The sequence below is a fragment of the Falco naumanni genome, chromosome 12 (assembly GCF_017639655.2).
Source record: "Falco naumanni isolate bFalNau1 chromosome 12, bFalNau1.pat, whole genome shotgun sequence".
NCBI lineage: Eukaryota > Metazoa > Chordata > Aves > Falconiformes > Falconidae > Falco > Falco naumanni.
The window spans coordinates 7,669,647-7,691,506 of NC_054065.1; the positions used below are offsets into that span (position 1 = coordinate 7,669,647).

At 37.0% G+C, this 21,860-nt stretch overlaps 1 protein-coding gene across 2 annotated transcripts in view; it reads right to left on the reverse strand.

Moving 5' to 3' along the window:
* Positions 1-1,611: 1,611 nt before the first annotated feature.
* The window catches only part of TASP1 (taspase 1), an 88,030-nt gene continuing 67,781 nt past the window's right edge, over positions 1,612-21,860 (reverse strand). For both annotated transcript variants that reach the window (XM_040612022.1, XM_040612021.1), the window contains exons 12-14: positions 20,286-20,396; positions 15,538-15,611; positions 1,612-3,101 (exon numbers count right to left, since the gene is read on the reverse strand). In XM_040612022.1, coding sequence (XP_040467956.1) covers positions 3,009-3,101; positions 15,538-15,611; positions 20,286-20,396 — 278 coding nt within the window. In that variant the 3' untranslated portion in view covers positions 1,612-3,008. The remainder of the gene's footprint in view (positions 3,102-15,537; positions 15,612-20,285; positions 20,397-21,860) is intronic.

The following is a 21,860-nucleotide window of genomic DNA, read 5'->3' on the forward strand; positions in this document are numbered from 1 at the left end:
GTGTAGCAGACCTCTCCTCCATGACTTGCTCAACTGCATCTCCCTAAACTCACTCATTGCAGGACCACACCGTTAAGGTACAGAAGTGAAGACAAGGGTACAGAAGCAAAGTAAGAAAAAATGGGCTACATGTTCAGTTTGCTTTAGGTTATTACAAGCTTTTAGCAGTGAAATTTATCATGGCAGAAGACTGACTACCCTGGCACCAACCCGTCTGCTACAAAATACTCTAGGACATGTAATTGTGTGTTTGAGTATAAAAACAACAGTATCCTAATTGTTTGTATTTATATGCATTTCATCTGGTTGCCCTTCCTTTATAATTTTAGCCAGCAACTGCTGTCAACTGTATAATTTCCTCTTGGACAGTATCTGCTTATGCCAGTGGCAATGGTTACTCATCACGTACAAGAGTTTACGGATCACGTCATTGTAAAGTGTGTCTGTCCTCACCATTTATTTTTCATAAGCCCCTTTTAAGTTCAAAATAGAACTAGTAGCAGAATTAGACCCATAATTAAAGTAATGTAAGATCTTTCATTGGCTTAAGTGGGAGTTGGATGATAGGCAATTCTGTTCCTGTCAGACTTCACAATTACTGGTACAGAAATTCACATACGCTAACACAGTTTTCTTCTCATACCTTATGTCAAAAGTTGGCTCTGTACCTGGTTTGTGCTCTGCACCTTGCTTGTGATTCTCAAGACAAGAGATGATTATTTTTTTCCTTTTTCCTCTACCTAGACAGAAGGAGAAAGTGTTGGACAATTAAAAGGCACACTGCTCAATTTTAAACCATGATTCCCAAGTAGCTTCCTGAAGAAGCCTGGCTTTTTTGACAAAAAAAAATAAATAGTAATATTTGATTGGAGTATGATATAGACAGAAAAGCAAAGTAAAAGCAAAACATGTTACCTGCTGTTTGAGTTATAGGTTTTTATATATATATGTATAAACACAAATGAAACTTTGAGATAGTGTGGGGAAAGAAAAATCATACACTGGAATCTGCATCTCCGTAAAGAGATATTAAAGGGAAGAAACAAATTATCGATTTACATTTTACAAGCCATTCTGCCATGCTTATTCCATGAAAGAGTGAATTCATGCCAAAGTTTCTACAAGGTTGACTCTGAAAAGCACTTTTTGAATGAAAGAATGAAAGCAGGCCAACACTTACTTTAGCTTTTCCAAAAACAATGCCATTTTCAAATAAGGGTATGTACAAACCCATACACATGAACTTCAATTCTTCACTCATTACATAGTGAAGCATCCACACAGTCATTTAATGCTGCCTGTTACAGCAATTGTAATGACTGTGACAACACAGCTTCTTTGTTGTAACATTTCTGAATGTGCTGTTCTTCATTTCATCAGACCACCAGTATATCACCGAAAATCCAGTCTGATACCTCAGCACAAACTATTTCAAGATGGATGCATTCCACTTTCTTGGTTCTCCAACCTGGAAAGCCTGTTTCACATAATTTACAGAATTGTATAGAAATATCTTCAACTATAGGACTACACTGATGTCACAATTAAAAAAAAAACACACAAAGATGAGAGTATGTCAATGTATGTTGTAGCATAACAGTGAAAATGAACTCAGGCTATTACAAAAAATTTATTAAGATTTTTTTTCCATGAAATATTGGTACTACAATCAATGTAACCATTTAGTCAGTCAAGTATGTCTGTTATAGGCAGGCACAACATTAAAAAACAGGCAAGTACAATGCCCGATTAAGTGAATACAGTCTGAGTATCTATTCATCCACTATTTCTGAAAACAGAATTATCAAATATCCACCAGGGAAAAAGATGAACTATTTTAGTTTCTCTTTGGCATACTTATCAAGACAATGAATTAATTACAAAAGTCTCCTATTGCTGCCAGTGCTTTGAAGAAAAAAGTACTGAGTGGAAGATTGTACGTCAGAACTTACTTTTAGGACTCAGGCGATCTGGCTAACATATCAGAACTGGTGACAAACGAGGGTTCAGCTGCCAGTGCTTCACAAGGCAGACAAGGATTACACTGTTTTATAATGCAGGTTTTTTGAAGGTATAAAAAGAATTACAGTAAATTTATGCACAGTACATACATAATACACACAGTTATATAAATACCCATGCTGTGGCTGGACTTTAGGAAGTTGCTTTGTCAATAAGAAAGCTACTATCAGCTCTCCCAACATCTGTTTAATATACATTGCACTTCGCATCCAGTAATATGTTCATTTCTGTACCTCTCTTAAAAATAGATTTAAACAGAAGCGAAGAATAATATTGAATCTTTCAATAAACTTTGTTTTCTTATTTACATTGTAATATTCCATTATACATAAAGACTGCATTACGATACATTATCTTCATATAGCTTTTTGTAATACATACAGCTTGAAGCTATTAACATCTTAGTTTGGGAACAGAGATATGACCTATAAGACTATTTAAAAACAATTCTAGCCTTAACTTTGCTCTAGTCTGTTTCACTGAAACCATTCTTTGACAAAAGAAGTCCTCCTTATTGGGGAGGAAAAAAACAACCCATGTTTAAGCCACCTCTGGATTTCCTTAAACCACTGAGAAACTTAGAAACCATAACAATTTTTGCATAATTATAGAGCCACTTCAAAGGCCTGTTACTCTTAAATTTAGAACATGAATGAAAATTGTGATCCTATCTTTAAATTAAATTTTTAAAGAATTTTAGTTATTTTTCAAACATAAAACAATGAAAACACAATCATTAATCATACATAATCTTTACACAGCTGGGAAGAGTTCCTATTTTATTAGGGAAAAAATGAACATGCACACACCCCCATTCACAGAGTGAGAACATAAACTACAGCAGCACTTGTCTCAAGTTATGGTGCACATGGTTGCAATACGGGGTATAAAACAAGAGCAGAATTTCCAACATCTGTTAAAACACAAAAAACTTATTGTACAAAAAGTCATTCACATTCTTTGCAATGAAGTGAGGAATCAGCTGTTCAGCTTTCTGGACTCTCCAGCCGGCAAACTCCTCCTTCTATTGCCACAGACTGTCCTGCCACAGCTCCAGGAGGAAGTCTTGAAATGTGAGTCTGTGGAAAAGTCAAGAGAACATTATCGAGTGAAAAGAGAGGCAAAATTATGCAGGACACAAAGCAAACTTCTAAGTATTGAACAATTAAGCTGCTCCATCACTGAAGTCTGAGGGCAAACTGCAAAGCAACTTGAAAAGCTGCAAAAAAATGTGATTCCTTTTTCATTTTGTTTGCAATGTTTAATGCATGAAGAGAAGGACCATGACAGATGTGTAGAAAAGGTAAACTGGATGACCCAATGCACTGAAAGCAGAAGAAAGGAATATCCAGCATAAAAAGAAAAGTAACTGTGGCATTCCATGGTTTATATTTCTATTGTTTAGAGAGATGCAAAAAAGTTTAGTGCTGCATACAGAAATGTACCTTACAGAAATCTTCAGACACAATGAACTGTTGGACAAAGATAACGCTTCACAGCGTAATGCAACTGCTATGTTCAGGATGCAAAGAAAAAATTTCTCTGCATAAAATACCCCTCATCCACTTAAAAAAACCCCAAAGACTTACTCTAAAGTATTTGTTGCCACCAAATATTTAGGTCAAATAATTGGACCTAAAGAGCAGTTGTGTTTCTGTCAACAAGCATCTTTTCCATGGAGAAGCTTTAAAAGCAGGCCTTTGAGATGGCTCTGCAATATTTCAGCCAGAAAGTAAAGCGCCAGAAAGTGGGCACGTGTTTGTGTACACAAACCTCAGCTTAACTCTACTGTAACTCAGTGACACTAAAAATCTGACAAAGATCCTTTATATTCTGAGGTGCATTTTATTACTGATGGGTAAAAGCATTCTCTTACGAAAAGGTATTTTGACTTATTGTTACAAGTAGTGACTTTTTTTCCCCCCTTACACACTCTTTTTATACTGGCTATTTTTTCATCCACACTATTGAGTTTGAGCTACAGCAAGAGCCTTGTACAGATATATTGATTGCTTTCATATAGGGCCAAATGGATAAAGCAAGTGTATAAACAGAACAGCAAAGGGAGTCAGAAGCATGTTTCAACAAACTTTACTGCTTCCTACTTACAGAGCTGCTGGGTGGGCTCTGGTAAAAGGTAGAAAAGAGGCTTACAGGAACAAAAAAAAAGCAATAGGGCTGCTAACAGCATTTCCAGAGGCTTGAGGCAGAAAGTGGCCATGGCAGGGACTCGGCAGCTTGAGCAACGCTCCAGGCATCCCTCCCACCGAAGCAGGAACACTGCCCTTCATCTCCCTCATGAGTTACAAGTTTCACCAAATGACTCATTAATGCTCAGACAAAGAACACTTCAACAATTATTACATTAAGAACTAGAAATTAATGCAACTACGATATAAAGCTCACAACATAGAAGTTGCTGGCATTTAGAAATTACGGCTTCCTGTGAGTGCAGTCAACTATATATTGAAGTTTTTCTATGTACCTTATCCCATTTAAAAGATTTAAGTGCTTCAAAATGTATAACTTGCAATGAGGCAATGGGTTATGACAAAAAGTATAGATTTAAACGTCCAGTAAGAATAACTTGCATCAATTGAGCAGAAAGTGATTTGAGACTAACTACAATTCATTGCATCAAAGTGACATTTTGCATCTCAGAGGCAGCTTTTTTTAATTTCTTTCTTGATAAGGATATCCCAGTGTCTACTCTTAGGTGGTCTTGTTTTCAGTTAAATTACAGAATGAGATTTAATTAAAAACATTTAAAGATTTTCATTTTACTGTTAAAACTTTGATCTCTGTCCTTTCTGCTTGATATATGAACATCTTCCTACTTTCAGAACAATTTTGGTTACAACTGTGATTTACCACTTCAAGAAGAAAAGATTCTTTTCAAATCTGTTACAGTTTCCCGCAAAATATAACTGGCAATTCTTTGGAGATGTTATTTCCTAGGTTCAAAGCAAAAAAAAAAAAAAAAAAAGAAAAAGAAGTTGAAGGTGTATTTTTTTATTTTATGACCAACAGACCCAAGACATTTTTCCCAGCCTGTGAAAATTTCTGAATGAAAAGTGGTACAGGATGACAGTGTAAAAGTAGTATTGTTCGACGGGCACATTAGCAAATTTCCTTAGTGGAAGAACACCACCGACTGCTTAGTGAGATACTGCAATCAAAACAAACCAGTGGTGCACTCTAAGGCAGGCATTAATTATAAGTGAGATTGCTTATACAGTGATCAGAGTTATTAGCAGATCATTGTAGCAATACAGTAAAAAGCACAGAAGTCCAAAGATGCTGCCAAGAGGCCTAAGAGAGAAAGCTTGTTACTGAAACAGAAGTATCAGCACTATCATCATTATCATGAATCTTTTAATAAATTTTTTTTCATTATAGCTACCAATTGGCCTGATTTATGTAAATTAGTTTTCTGACCCAAGTTATGAATTGGCCCTTTGCATATGCTTGTCTTATCCCAAACACCAAAGTTAAATACCTAAAAGACCCTTATGTAATTGCAGCAGTAAAATGTGAGGCTTCACTGAATCCATATGAAATTTATAGATTCTGGGTTTTTTTAAGTTAGTCAAGCATAATATCTTAATAAGTTTTTGAGCAAGGGAAGTAAAACATACAAGAGAGGATAAGCAGATAGTCAATATATATCGATATATTATCAAGTAGCTATGCTTAAATTGCTGTCCAAAACACACTGCCTATACAAAACCCCACTTCCTATAAAAGGAAAAACACATTTCCCATACAAAAGACCCCAAACCACTATTCACCAACATCTGTACATTTCCATTTACAGAAACACCCAAACCACACATAATGAAATCTTTCTAAAAGTCTTTACTTGCATCCTGTTTATTTGCATAATTTATAAGACGGAGCAAATTCATATGCTGTTTACACCAACTACTTCTTATTACTTTCACCAATGGCTGCCTTATGTAGAACAAAAGCAAGACAGATCTCAGGATAAGTGTTTAAAATATGTACCTAATAATAAGTAATATGAAAGGATACCATTGCCATGTCAAGACAACTTCAGACAAACTCCCAAATGAATTCTTACAATTATATCTCCCTTGTTCTTAGCTATATGAACAAACTCCAGTAAATAGAAAGATCAAAGAACATTTAGTATTTTTAAATGCAACCACAGAACTTATTTGTACAGTTTGTTACATTTTTATATCCCAACATCATATTTTACATTAAGTCCAGATTGTACAGAGGATTATGTTTAGATTTTAAAAACATAAAAATAAAAGGCAAACAAAAAAAAGCATCACTGGAAAGCTTTTAATTGAATTAGTTAGTTACAAGTTGAATGAACCCACACCTGGGGGAAATCATGCCTGGGAGCACAAAAACAGGAAAAAAACCTGTCTTCCTGAATTAATCCTCCACTCAGCTTTAAGGAAGCCTCTCTTTGAGGAAACCATATGCCAAGGAAAGGTAGATTAAGACCAACAGGGTTATCCATATCTTCAGCTCTACAAACAGAAATTTTACTGTCCCTGAGAATACTCTGATTCAATTTGCTTCCCCAGAGAAAAGTGAGGTTGGTGAGGACCTGGTAGGAGAAGAGGTCCCGACAGTTAGGAAATCAGTTAGTCACAACAGATCTTTGCCTGCAGCTTAAAGGAGGAATCTTACGTCCACAGCTTAAAAGGAAAAGAAGTAAATGCTAGACTGAATACTTGATTTTGCTTCTCACCCCTCCATAAAGCACAATCTAACCAACCTTCAGACAATGATTCTTGCTCCATGTACTTGCCATCCAAACAGACAATGCTTCCCTCTTTCCATCCTAATCAAACCAAAATCATGGAGCAACCAAGTCCCTCAACCCCAGTGCTGTAGACAGGTCACGGAACATTACTATCTCTCAGTGCCTTTTGATACACACTGGAAAGTTTCCCACTACCCTTCAAGTCCAACATTAATAGGTCTTTCTGCCCTGGAATAAGTGTTAACTGCTACATCGACAACATATGGTTTAATCTTTTCATCATGAAAATTTGATCTACTTTTCAAGTTACTTATTTTTAGTATACTTTTAAAAAATACAAAATATAAATAACACAAGTTGTGCCAAGACTTACTTCATGTCTCATAGACAATATTCTGAAACAACCTTGAGACCAACTAATATAAAAAAAATTTTTTTCTTTAAAGACCAAAAGTCTTCCCTTTACTCACAATAAAAGTATTAGCTTGTCACAACAGCTTCATTTTCTTTTCATTAAAAGTATAAATACAATGTAAAATAAAGTTTAAGCCAAAAGACAGCCAGTGCTGCATGAGAAAACTGAAGTCAATCAAGTGCTGCCAAGAGGACACAGTACAACTACCAGATGGCAGCACATTCAGTTCTTAAGCAAATCTGGGGAGTACTTCATGTGTTTAGCTTTCTTACTACATGCTCAGGATGTACTTTGGACAGAATAATTTTACAAAAGAAACTTTTTCCATTCATTACACTATTGAGATGAAATAAAATGAAAGACCAAGGACATCACATCATCAATGAAAATGCTTTCTACAATTTACTCCTTAAAGGAAAGTACCACCAAACTGACACAGTCTTTAGAAATTCAGAGCCTTCTATCTGGATACATGCTTCCACCATGAGAAGCATCTGTCCATGCATTCCCAATTTATTTTGTAGACAGTAATAGCCCATTTTGGCAGCAACAGCCATCTTCTGCCGCTCTGTCTCCTGGGAGGCTCCCCTCCAACATGGTTTAAATGTAAACCTGCCGTATGACAGGAGAAGGTGCCCCACAAAATATGGGCAAGTGCTGCTACCAGAATATCCCGCATGTAACTTATTTGATGAAGTCTTAAAAAAAAAAAAGGGGGGGGGGGGGGGGGGGGGGGAGCTCCAGAATGATAGTCTTTGTCAGCAAAAGACAGAAAGCCAGACATACTGATGATGGGCCTCTGGATCTCAGATACTGAAAATACTGATTCTATGTATAGGTTGCTTAGGAATCCAATGGTTTTCCAAGCTCAAACTTACTCTGTGGGTTAAGTATATTACTATACACTATTATTGTACCTAAAAACATTCACACAAAGCATTAGAGGAAAAAATATCAAGTCAAGACAGTTGAAAACTAAAGGATTTTAATTTCTCTAAATGATTCATTCATGCATTTAGACAGTCTAAAGCCACATATGAACGATCAGTTATTCAGTTCAGTGTCCCAGGTTTTCATAGAGGTATTCTAAAATATTGCCATATATCTTAAAATGTGATTGTTAACATTCTGAATAGCAGGTGCTAAGTCAGGTTATTGCATTTATATTTGCATATCTGGATATAGAATCCCATCTTCTCTGCTCTCTTCTAAACTATGTCGGCCAACTATGAAGAGTTTTCCAGAACTAATGGTTTTATGTAAGGTACTCAACCCAAAAAACTGAACTTACCTTCCCATCTCAGAGGCCCTACTTCCCATGAAGTCTATGAGCCATAGACTCAAATATTTTAACTAGTATCTTAGCACTGAAGGTTATTTCCAACAAATATAAATACCTTATTTTTATGAGAGAACTGGATGCTCTACTGTATGCACAGCGTTCTTTTCAAGTAAAAATTTCTGACCGATTCCCCAGTCTCCAGACGAGAATGCAGATTAAAGAAAAAAAAACCAAAAAACCAAAAAGTGTGACACACACTTTTCCTGTCTCATGAAGTTAAAAGACTGTCTCTGTAGTATGAAATAAATGACTGAATTATCTGACTTAGAATTCCTGTTAACTAAACAAACTCTGCAATTTTTTCCACTAATTTTCAAATTAGAGTTAGGATTCTTCCAAGATGTGTTTTTTCACCCAATGAGCAGTGGATACCTGCCCTTCTCCTGACAAAAGGCTTTCACAGACCTTTTACTCACAAAGCAAAATACAGAAGCCCACCACCAGAAAACCAACAACAATCACTACAACCAGCATTTATCATATGTATCACTTCAAACAGAGCAAAGTGATTTTGCTACATTTTACAATGTTAGCAAAGGCAAATAAATCTGATTACAACACTTAACATCTCAACAGGAAAAATGAACTGGTCTCCCTGTCCACTATGTTTCCTCATACTGGAAAATGAAATTAGCTGTCAAAGATAAAGTTTCTGTTTGCATATTGCAACCACAACGTTCGGTGCAGACAGCAGTTGTTGCTGACAAATGTTTTCAAACACAGCAATATGGAACACTCCACTACTGTTACCCCACATCTCGCAAAGCAACTTGAATTTGCTTCATTAGAAAATGGAAAGAACGGCATATGCAACTTTGCAATATTAAAGCCTGCCATAACATAAAGCTTAGTTATTCATGTTATATGAACTGGGTATCTGTCAAAGACAGATTTAAACTGGCAACTGAATTGAAGTACATTCAATACTACAATTAGATTTTTAGAAATCTGTTGTCTAAGTCAATTAAGCTGTTACAAAAAGCAAAACCTATGAAGCTGAACTACAAGGATATCTCAGAAGTATTGCAACATTTACAATATTTGCAAAAGTTAGCAACACTTATACACAGATCATACAGCACACAGATCATACAGCAAATTTATACATACGAAGAAACATAGCGAGCCGACAGATTATTTCAAATACCTACACGTAACACAGGACCAAAACTGCACATTGTTGGTATTAAGACTAGATTTTTCACTGGAAAGAAAACACTCTGACTTCAAGCACTACTGAAAACACAGTGAGGAAGTACCTAGTTTCAAGCAAAAACATTACCCACCACAAACTACGCTCAGTTACTAAGATAATATAAGATACTTGGGAGATCCAAGAAAAAAAAAAAAAGTTCTGTGGTGCATCCTGCTCCTTACTTACACCTTCTGCACACACAACACTGTAGGCCTTAAGTGAGCAAATACTCTGCAGACCCTGCCTGAGATAAAAGGGCTCCTGCTTGATTATGCACAGATACATAACATTAAATCAAAGAAAGCTGCCTACCCATAACAGAACCTTCAAGAGATGCAGTTAGTATGTGAATTCACATTGCAGTCACACGCTGCACTGTCATTTGAGACTAAATAACTCCTTTTCCTCTGCAGCATCCTCCACCAGGCAAGCAGACAAGGAACAAGAAGATACGAAGACTATGTAACTAAGAGGACTCAATTAACTTGCAGCCTACGCAACTAACTTACCTTCCTTCCTGTTCTGCTTTTACATCTAAAGTCATATTATGGGTGAGTTCAAGGAATTATTTCTCCCCCTCCCAAATTACATGGCAGAAGGTCTCAAAGCCCTTCCTGCAAAGTGACACTTAAAACTGCTCTGCCAAATGCTACACCAACCATTAAGACCTCAAATACTGCACATCAGCAATTGCAATAGGGACAGAGCTCCAAGGAGCAACCCTATAGCCATCAGAATAGACCTATTTTCCCAGCAGTAACAATAAAATTGTTTAAGCTCTCAGAAGGTAACCAAATCAGTTCAGGAAAATAGGAACTGATTAATTGGAAGCTGCCAGAGTATCTTTAAAGAGGTCAGAGCTCTGGTAACAAGATGTTGTGGTTTAACCCTGGCTGGTAATTAAGTACCACGCAGCTGCTTGCTTACTCCACCATCACCCAGAGGGATGGGGAGGAGAGCTGGAAAGGAATGTAAAACTCAAGGGCTGAGATAAGAACAATTTAATAATTGAAACAGAATAAAAATGAAAGAACAATAATAACAATGATGATGATAACAGTTATAATGAAAAGGTGAAGGGAAAGAGTAAAATCCAGAGGGAAAGGAAGAAAGACACATGTGGTGCACAATGCAACTGCTCACCACCCACCGGCCGATCCCAGCCAGTCCCAAGCAACGATCCACCCACCACAGCCAACCCCCAGGTATATACACCAGGCCTGACGTCCCATGGTATGGAATACTGCTTTGGCTAGTTCAGGTCACCTGCCCTGGCTGTGCCCCCTCCCAATTCCTTGTGCCCCTCCAGCCTTTTCACTCACAAGAGCTGAGAAACTGAAAAGTCTCACATCAAAGCCAAAACACAGCACCGTAGTAGCTTCTATGAGATAATTAACACTATGCCAGCTGAAACCAGGACACAGGATGACCTTCTTAGCCGATGCTATGATCAACTGTTGGATCTATTATGGATCCATAAAAAACCCCAAACATCTGGAAGGTTATCCTGAAGACTCAGAAAGAGAAGACAGTTTGGGCAGGAAATCTAAAAGAACTAATTGTTTACCAAAGATCTTGAATTCGTATCAAGTAAAATGAGTCAACATCACAATAACCAAAAAGAAAAAAACCACATCTCCTAGTTCATGAAGTTATTTATTCTCCCTGTCCTTCAGTTTAGAAGTCTTAACCTTTTCTGCTGCAGCAGTTACGGCTACACAAGGAGCTGGGTAAAGTGCAGAGGCAGTCCACAGACGAGTATTTTTTATCTGTTCTCATGGCTGCAGCTAGAAACTTCCACAGCAACCTAGAATATTCCAACGGCCTCACTAATGGCTAGAAACAGCTGAATGTCAGCTTATGTGGCAATTCTACCATCAAATAGATAGCAATGCAGGAATTTGCTTCAGGAGATCTCAGGAAGTCCATTCATCCTTCCCAAAGCACAGCCCTAACGTTGAAACAATCTGTCATGCTATTGCTTCAGTAAGGGGGAAGCCTGGGACTGGCAACTTCTAAAACAGAGTATAACTGTTCATTAAGCTCATCATAGCTGAGGCTCCCAGGCACAGCCTGGGAAAGTTGTAGCAATAGGTGGTGTAGGTTAGTTCCAAGAAGCATGTAAAAGAGTCAAAGATGTTCCGATGAAAAGTTCATTTCTCTTCGCAGCCAATCTATGTAGAACACTGGCACTGAGTGATTATGAAACTGCTCGTGTCAAGAGGGACGGCAAGGAACAAAGAAGAGTACAGCTGAACTGGCAAGGACATGCCCTGATGAGCTGCTTGCAGCAGCGAGGTAAGGGTTCCAGGTAAGAACCAGAGGGAAGTCAGTGAGATATCCACTATTCAGGTAGTGAAGATGACATTGCCAGTGCTATCAGTGGTGGAGGAGCTGGAATACTTCCAGCTTTAGGACAGAGCTAAAGGCAAGTAATCGGACAATCAACCAAAGACGACTGTCAGCAATAAGGTGTGAACTTAGGCCATCTGGCAAGGCTTCACAGTATTTTTAAAGCAACGCTCAACCAAACATTTTAAATGAACGTTCAACAGGAAACCGTGACTTATCCAGGCAACTGGTTTTTCAAAAAAAGACTGGACACCTTTCCAGAAAGTATGCTTTAAATCAAACAGTCATTAGTCACAGTGCAAAACTGTTCCACAGCTCTTGCAGGCTCAGCCATTTTATGCTGGTGAGTTAGCATTTAGGCAGTCCACTCTGGAGGCGAGTAGCCAGCTGCAGAACTCAGTCTTCTCTAAATCGGGAGAAAATAAACCCCTGCTGCAAGGATACTTGCAGATCAGTACTTGGAGAGCTCACTGTGCTAAATAGGCAGAAGCTCTGGCAGGTCAGGATGTACAAAACACTTCAAGCCTCCGATGCCACTGTCCTGTCCCACTGCTCTTTTAAGGAGCTGCCGATCATTAGTTGGTTGAGTATGTTTCCACCTCTCAGGCATACCAGTGTCTGCAGGTAAGCTGGTATCTAGTTTATAAGTCTCTAAGTGTTTGCCTTGTAAGAAAGGTCTTCTACACCTCCACAATCTTCATCTGGGATTCAGAACCATCATTTGCCAGGTCCTATTATGAAATGTATTAACCTCCAATGCACAAAGAATCATACTAAGAGTATAAAGCAGGATCCTTTTTTTTCCTTATTATGTACCTCTTTATATATTTATGATTCTAGTATTAGTCTAATTCATAATAGTACACTTCAAAACCTTCTCACTTTATAAAAGACTTGCTATAAAAACATGTTTTCGTGTTCATTAAATTGAATCAGTCCAAAATCAGCCACTGTGACAACCCCTCAGTTTAAGAATAAAACTTGAGTCCTAGACTGATGAAAGGAATAAAAACTGAAGCTCTTTACCACCCTAGAAAAACAGGAAAGCAAGATGTTTCCTTACAAGCCACTGCCTGATCATTTTGTTATGGTACTCATAAACAAGTGATATTTTATACTTTTATGAATTCTTATACCATTATTCTTTCATGGCAAGCACTCAAAATTAACTGTACCAAAGCAGTTACTCTATTGAAGGGATTTTTATTTTTTTTTACTTGCAATACATTGTGTTCTATTTCAAGCCCAGTTTTCCATCTATAACTTAGTCCTAGTTGTAGCAGAACAAAATTCCAGCTTTTATGACCGAAGACTTTTTTTGATCAATAGAAGGCAGCAGCAAAAGCATTTGTGGTTTTTCTCTGGAAAGCATTTGTGGCCACAGACTCAAAGGAAGAAGAAAGGGAGGGGGATTAACTCTTCAATGAAGGTCAAAAACATAATTTAAAAGTGAACCAAGAAGAGCAGCTGTGTCTGTCAGCGCAATCAAGATTACCAGCTGGAGAATTTACCAGCAGTATGAAAACAATGCACACCAGATGTCAAATGTTGCAACTGCAAGTAGGAAAACATCTCTGGGCATGACACTGTCATGCTAGTACTCATTACCAGACAGATTTCATATTTAGCGTTTATTTATTAATTAGACAGACACTACCAGGAAGAAACAATAATATTTTGAGCGTTGCAGTGTAAGCCAGAGGCAGGTGTGCACACAGGAATTGTTCGTTCTAATAATTCTCCTTTCACCATGAACACAAGATAATGACTTTTAAACTAACTACTGAATACTAGAACATCTGCAGCTGAGCTTGCTTTAGTTTCACTCAGTTCGGTCTGAGCTTTTAACCCAAGTTTGGATTCTCTTCTAATAAATCAGAAATAAATATTAAGAAAACAAGTAAACCCACACTGTATTCAATGGATAATTAACTGGAAAGAACTCTACATAAGTCATGAAAGCAAGTACTTCACTAACACCTCTACCAGAGGTTCCTTCACCAGCTGCTTTTTATCTTCCTCCTCCTTCTGGGGCATTCTTGTCTTTTTTTTTCTATACATTTTACTCTTTATGGATGAACTCATCCATTCCCAGTGCTTCAACCAGCATGTTTCACTATTCTTGTTTAAAATATCTGATGTTAATTTCCTTCTTTTGTACATCCTTTTATTATCTTGCTCACATCCTCCTTTGTATTTATCTCTCAAATGAAATACAGGAGGGGGAGAGGGGGAGAGGGGGAGAGGGGGAGAGGGGGGAGAGGGGGAGAGGGGGAGAGGGGGAGAGGGGGAGAGGGGGAGAGGGGGGGGAACATTTTGCTTTTGTTGTCCTTTCCCCCCCCCCCCCCCCCCATTACCAATGACTGAACCTTCTTCTTCAGCAGATACACAAACAGCCATTTCTGAGGAGTGCCAACAAATCCAGGCCCTCAAGTTCTTTCCTTTTCCAGGCTTTAATACTCATCCTTCCATCAAAATGCTGGGTGTCTTTCTTGTTCTTATCTGCTGGTACAAACCTGTTGGGTGCCATCTTCTCCTCTAATACATGCAAGTACTCCAGTAAACACCCACACCTCCCCCATTATTTTAACCATATCAGGAAGCCGCCGCCTTATTCTCTTTCCCCCACTTTTCTCACTTCCTTTAACTAGTTCCAATTGTTTACTCTCAGTCTTGAGTATTTATGGCTGTACACATACAAATGTCTACAGAAATTATGATTCTGTGTGGAGATTCTCCCATGTTCATCCTCCCTGTCCAAACACCTCTCCTAAATGCTCTAGATCCTACATCACAATAACTGTCTTTTTCTCCCTTCAACGCTATATTCCTAAAAATCCTCTTGGTTAATAACTCTGTGATCCCAATGTTAAGGACTTTCCCAGTTTCCATTGCTAAATTCAATTTTAACATATTATTTCTCTCCTTAAAAAAAAAAAAAAAAAAAAAAAAAGAATTATGATTAGGCCCCAAGAAACTGAAAACATGGATGTTAATATCCAAATCATTTATTACAGAGACTATTCTCAGAACTAGCTCAAAGGGTTTTTTTATGTCCTCTCTCTTCTTCCTTGACGGTACAATTGCTTTACCTTAAGGAAGGCATGCTCACAGAAAAATACTGTGCCACCCTAAATAGCCAGTATAACTGAATCAAACTGGATAAAGTTATTGAAATACTATTACTATCAGCAGAGGGAATGGACATGTGCATGTGGCACCTTCTCCTGACGTAATACATACATTAGTGTAGGTTTATTAACTGTTGCATATAGGTATGTTAACTGCTGCAATTTAAAATAAATTAATAAATCAATAGATCCATTTAACTACTTATGCACCCATTACTTTTTCTGCTCTCTTAAAGACAAATTCTTTTATATATATTTCATTATAGTTATTTTGTATTCTCCTTAGATTTTGCACTCATTCTACTGTATTACAACCTACTGCTCGTGGCTTACCTTCGCTTTGCCGTCCTGTGCAGACATATATCCTACACACATGCTCTCTGTTGTATGGCTCCACAGAAATTCCACTATAAAGGAAAATGCAAGAAGTCACAAAAAAATGCATTGGTTTAAAATGTAAGATGTAATTTAAGACTGGAATCTTGAGAAACAAATATAGCTTAAGATATAGTTTGGGAAAGGACAAAACCAAACTTAAAGAACAAAAACTACTTACCAGAATAATTTAATCTCAGAAGAAACAGCTGTCAAGCAAACAAGATATTCCTGCACTATTTGTAATCACACACAGCAGAACTAATACCCAGAATGAGAATGTTACTTTAATGATATGGAGCATCCAAGATGTGAAATAGATCAACTGCAACTACAGCTGAAAGACAGGATCAACTTATAAAGCCGAGGCCTGTTCCACCCATGAAGTAGAAGCAGATATAATTTGCATTGCTTGCCTTGAACCCAGACATAACCACACTACAACAGCATAAACCCAGATGGTATGAAAGGATTCTGTAGAATTGTAACACTGTCAACAGAATAACCATTAACAAGCGTTTTTTCACAAAACTGAGCATAAATACATACATAACATGTAACTACCAATGGAGGTTTGTGGTTTAGTTGCACAGGTAGGATACAGGAAAACATGCAGAAGTAGAAAAGTCTGCAAGAGGAGAATTGAAGATACAGAGCAGGGAGGAAGGACATCTGGTGAAAGCAAAACAATCCCGCAGAAAAAGCAGGAGAGGTGTCTGATGGAATCAGAACAACGCTGCACAACAGAAGAACGCCTGGCAAACTTACAGCAAGACCTGGTCCCAAAAGTATGCTGAATTACATCGAGAGCATATGCAATCAGCCCCTTTCATTCGGGAAAGGGTAAGGAGCACCAAAGGTAAGAGAAGAAAGGAAGACTGAGAAGAAATGAGCCCAATTTGATTTTGGCTTCCCTATCAAAGCACTCTCAGATATGATCACCTTGACTTCTAGCACTAGCTATACAGTATCACCTTGCTGAAACTCACAACTAATTTAGGATACAGATTTTAAAGATCAACTGTTGTGTTTGTAGTGATAATGATTACGAAAACTAACCACTGCTAATGTGTATTGTTAATGCATGCTAATCCAATAAGGTGGTGGTCTCAAGTTTGAAAGTGGTCCAATTTATCAATTTACGTGTAAACAGCCCACTACTGGGCTTAGATCTTTAATTCTCTGATAAATACACAGGTATCTTTTATAGATATACACACACAGTCCTACTCAGCTGCAACTTCAAATTCAGAGAAAGAGCACATTATTCATATATTTAGCTCCCATCCAGTGGAGCTTTATAAATTGCAACACTGTATTCTTCCTGCTCTACGTCACAGTCATTTTTGTTTGTGGACATTAAGTACATAATTTGGAAGTGGGAAAAAGAAAGAATAGATGATCAGAATTCAGGATGTTTCACAGAATAACTGAAAAGTTTAAAAAAACCTGCACCGAAGAATGAATTTTTCCTTTGGATTACTGGAGAAGTCTTACATGAATTACATGTAAAAAGCTCTTCCTACATATTTCTTTAGAGAGGCTTTCACATACTGTAAAAAGCACCACTAGATGGTTTTACAACTCTTAATCATTGCTATTCCTCATGTTCTTTTAATATGGTTGATGAAGGTCACAGCATGCTGAGTATGCTTATCCTCTGTAACCATTTATCCTTGCATAGCAATTAACCCGGAGTAGAAGATCAAAGTTTAGACAATCCTGGCAAGACTTGAAGATTCTGACAGATATGTAGATATCATAAAAGAAAAATGAACTTCATTTAGGTATGCACTTTCCTCTCCCGTAAAAGATTCATGACTGATATAGCCAAAGGTTAGTCAAAAGCTTTCAGAGAGTGAAACATACTTAGTGCAATGTAAGTGCGTTTGATGAGGCTAATTGCTCCCTAACACTTAAAGGTTCAACTGTCAGTGAACGCATATATTTTTTGGAGACAAATTTAATTTCATCTTTAAATTTTGAGAAGCTAGGCAACAGTTCAGGCCAAATACCCTCGAAATATTATTTCTTTGTCTTTGATAATTCAAGGCATATTCTTTTAAGTTTTTATTTTTATTTTTTCCTTCTACATTGTCCACCAAAAGTAGCATGTACTAGCATGAAAGATACTTACTGCTAGCTATTACAAATACTGGAATCACAATGAAAATCCTAAATTACATACTTATCCAAAGACATTTTGTATATTTTCAACCATATAATAAATCACTTTCTTGCAATTTGTTTCAATAGTTTAAAAAAATACCTTTAGAATAAGCTGTACTACATGAATCTTACTCCAGTGGAAAGCAAGCCAAAAATCAATGGACAAATAGTCTACTTAGGATGTATGATATGTGGAGATTTTCGTTTTTAGTTTTTGAGGAAAAAATACCAAATCTTCCTTAATAGAAACATGTTTTCCTACATGAATGACAAACATAAAATGAACAGAAATAATTATTTCACTTCCAAATATAAGAAATTTAACATTAAGTTGACCTTGTTAGTTCTCATTTAATCAAACCTGTATTTTAATTTTCTTAACTCTTTTTTTAGAGATAAAATTTAAGTTGTAGAATGCTTTCCAACTAGACCAATAATCTCATAATTATTCCACTTTTAAATCTGAAAACTATAAAATCAAACTTGCAACATTCTCTGTAAATTTAACAAGCTGTGCCCCGATTCTCGAGTCAAGATTAGACAGTCTTGGCTTCCAAATAGTTGAAAGACAAGAGTAAGATGACTGTGAAAGTCTATTTGATTGTCCACTTCTTCAAAAAGACAAGCTATTCAAGTAATAACTTAAAAAAATATAACATACAAAAGCTATTTTTAAAACTTTTTCCCATCCAAGCCTTCTAAAATTCCTTTGTTGTCCATCAGGATAATCCCAGAACAACCATCAGAATTGCAAGGATTCACTTCCTAAATCTCTGGTTCTTTGTAATAGCAAAATAAACATACATGAAACTCTTATGGATGAGATGTTAACTAAAAGCATAAAACATACATAAACTTCAGCTGTTGGGTAGAGAAACATGAATGTTCTTAACTGTGTTGAGTGTATCTGCGCATCTACTTATTAGAGTGAATGACTGGAGGGGGGCTACAACCTGGTTCATGGACCAACACGGACAATGTAGAATATGATATTTAAAGGTGAAGGTGCAATACAAGAACAAAACTGAAAGATAACATACACCTCATCCTGTGCAACTTAATAAATTGACCCTAACATCCTGGAAGTCACTGAACAGACAACAGTAAATAAATACTGGTTTTTGTGTGGGTTAACCCATCATTAAGAATGTATCTGCTGGCTCACCTTTAGCACACAGTCTGCCTGCTACTCCAGGCTGGCTGCAAGCAAGCAGACTGCTGACACAGAGTTAGGATTTAGTGGGACAGAAGTAGTAATGAATTAAAACAAAGATGAGGGGTCTTTCTAAAGAATAGCCTATGGATTAAAAAGAAATTAGGCAATTCCAGACTTACCAGGTGAGATGCTATGACTGCCTTAATACACAAAGTCAAGCTAAGTGATCAAATTTGTCACATCAGATCTTAAAGGAGATACGAGATCTACTTCAAATCTGTAATGCTGCTGACAGTGACTCATGAAACATGGTGAAACAATAATAAACCATAGGATTATATGAAAGAAAACAACTTTAATTCTGGCAGCATAACATAATTATGTATTAGACAGCTTCATGTGACCCAATACATGAGCACATAGCATGACCAGACACATATGCCCACATCTGAGGAGTGCCACAGGAAGAGCTGGTACAAGTGTCATGCTGAAGTAATTCATATGCCCCCAGTCCCAAACCCCGGCCTTCAAAGAGAAACATGGGCTTTTACTGTCTCTGGGTTGTATTTCCACCCACCTCTGCTAGTAGTGTACAGCTTTCAGCTTCCTAGCCGTTCCTCTAAGACAAACCACAAGACAGTTTACTACAATACACTTGTTCCGCTGTAAAGCAGCGAGACAGATGAGGGTCTTGTTTCTAGGACATAAACAGGGCTTAAGGGCAGTAAAGCTCAGAACCTTTTTAACCAGTCAGCTACTGATGGAGGCAAAGGACAGTCTTCTGCTGCTCTCAATGAAAACAGCAAGTACTCTTGTGGTCTGCATATACAAATACTAACTGTGACTTCTCTGAACACATTTTCCTGAGCATAAAAAAAAAATTCTAACCATAAAACAATCTCCCTTCCAAATTTCAAGTTTATCCTCCAATTTTTCACATTTTGTCCTGCAAAAAGGAGGAACAAAGAACTTCTTTAGACAGCATTTTCAGCATGTAAATCACTGAGAAGCAGTAAACAGTCATAGGCATCACCCTTAGCTAAAAATGCAATTTTTTTCTATGAGTAACATACCCTGCCTTGCCACAAGCAACAGTTATTTCTTTGCCATGGTTTTAGAAAGATCCCACACAACCCTCTGAATCACAATTCTGCTTAGAAATAACAAGTCAGAAAGAATGCCCTTTTCCACAGTTCTAGAGAACAAACAAGGTTAATACTACTATTTCACTTCCTGGAGTTTTATTATCTCGAACAATTTCACTTCCTTTTTGTTTTGTCTGGGAGTTTTAACAATGGTAAACGTGCACAGACAATTTTTATTTCATCTTTCACTTTGAGTTAGCACCTAGCTCAAGTAAAAATGAATAAGGATTTCTTACCCAGTAAAGTTGGCTTTTCCTGTGACGATTCAGGCTCTGCTGAACACCTGCAAGACCGAAGAACTATCACACCTCCAAGTACACCATCTTCATTGGCTAGAAAAGGTGAACCTGGGAAAAAATGTTGGGGAGAATTATTTACCATAGGAATAGTTTCTTGGGTATTTTTTATTTCACTTTCTTGCCTTCCTCCTTTAATCTCTTCACTAAGAGTTGAAGAGACTGTCAGGTCACCCAGTGCTTTTACAAAAGCATCAGTTGCATTTTTTTCTAACATTTCTAATGAGCAACTTTCTGAAAAGTATTCTACTAAACTACCAGTATCAAAAAAAGAAAAAGAGCTACATGGAATAAAAAAAAAATAAATTAGATTTGTGAGTGCAAAACCATTTGTTTGTGGATCAAGGAAGACACACTAATGAAAAATGGAGTGTCAGGTCGAAAAAATCATGTTGCAATATTTAGTTCTTTCTGTACTATAATTAATATAAAGATGGCCACATACGAAAAAAATCAAGCAAATCTGGGTCACTTTTATAATCTATTCATTCTTCCTAATTTAAAGTGCTTTGTACAGAGACATCATCAAACTGCTATAGACTGTTTTCCTTGCTGTTTTATGAATATCAGCAGAAAAGCCAAAACACATCCTACTTTTTACAGTGGCTTTTCTGTTGTTAATTTAAGACATACAATATACAATGCCTTCTATCAGAAGCTGGAAAAGTTTTAAAGATTGTAATTTGAAATGAGATTCCTCTAGTTTTCAATGTGGAAACAATGGTATGATTTACATACAATTCAAAATGTCTCGAGCCATCAAATTAACTAAGTTCTTGCACTTAAGCCCAAAGAGACCCTAGTCAAACACTTGCAATACACTGTGATTTAAAGCTGAACATACAATTGCAATAGGCATTTCATGTATTTATTTTCAATGATTTTGAAAAATAAATTAGCATATTATGCCTAGTGTACAGACACTGTAAAAGGATTTGCTGGCCACAAGAACTTTAGAGCAGATCAACTCATCAGCCTCCTTCAACTTGCCCACAGCTATTCATATGATTAAAATTACTCCTTCAATGCAAGTAACAACAACAACAAAAACCCAGTAAGAACCAACTTCAGGCTTCACTGTAAGGAAAACTAAAAGCTTTACTATGTTTTCTTGACATAAGAGCAGCCACATTCAAAAGTGATGCAAGGTGGTCATTAAAATTGAAGCCCATATTGCAGGAAAATAATAAATGTGGTATGCTAAATAAACAGCAATATCTAATTTGATCTAATACAAACAGATATTATTTTTTAAATGCCACTTGCTTGTACAAGAACTTTTACTAGGTACCAATTACATCTACTGTGTTATTCATCAACTGCAACCAAATCCCTGTGAACCAGGAATCCAGACACTCATAACATAATAGATGACAAAACAGGAAAATATGTTTGGTTAAAATAGAAATGCAAGACTTGGAAAGTTGTAAAGAGTTTTACCACCCAAATCAAAATCTTTTAGTCCATGCTTTCCAAGATGCTATGTATAACTCTCATACTTTCACTACATTAAGC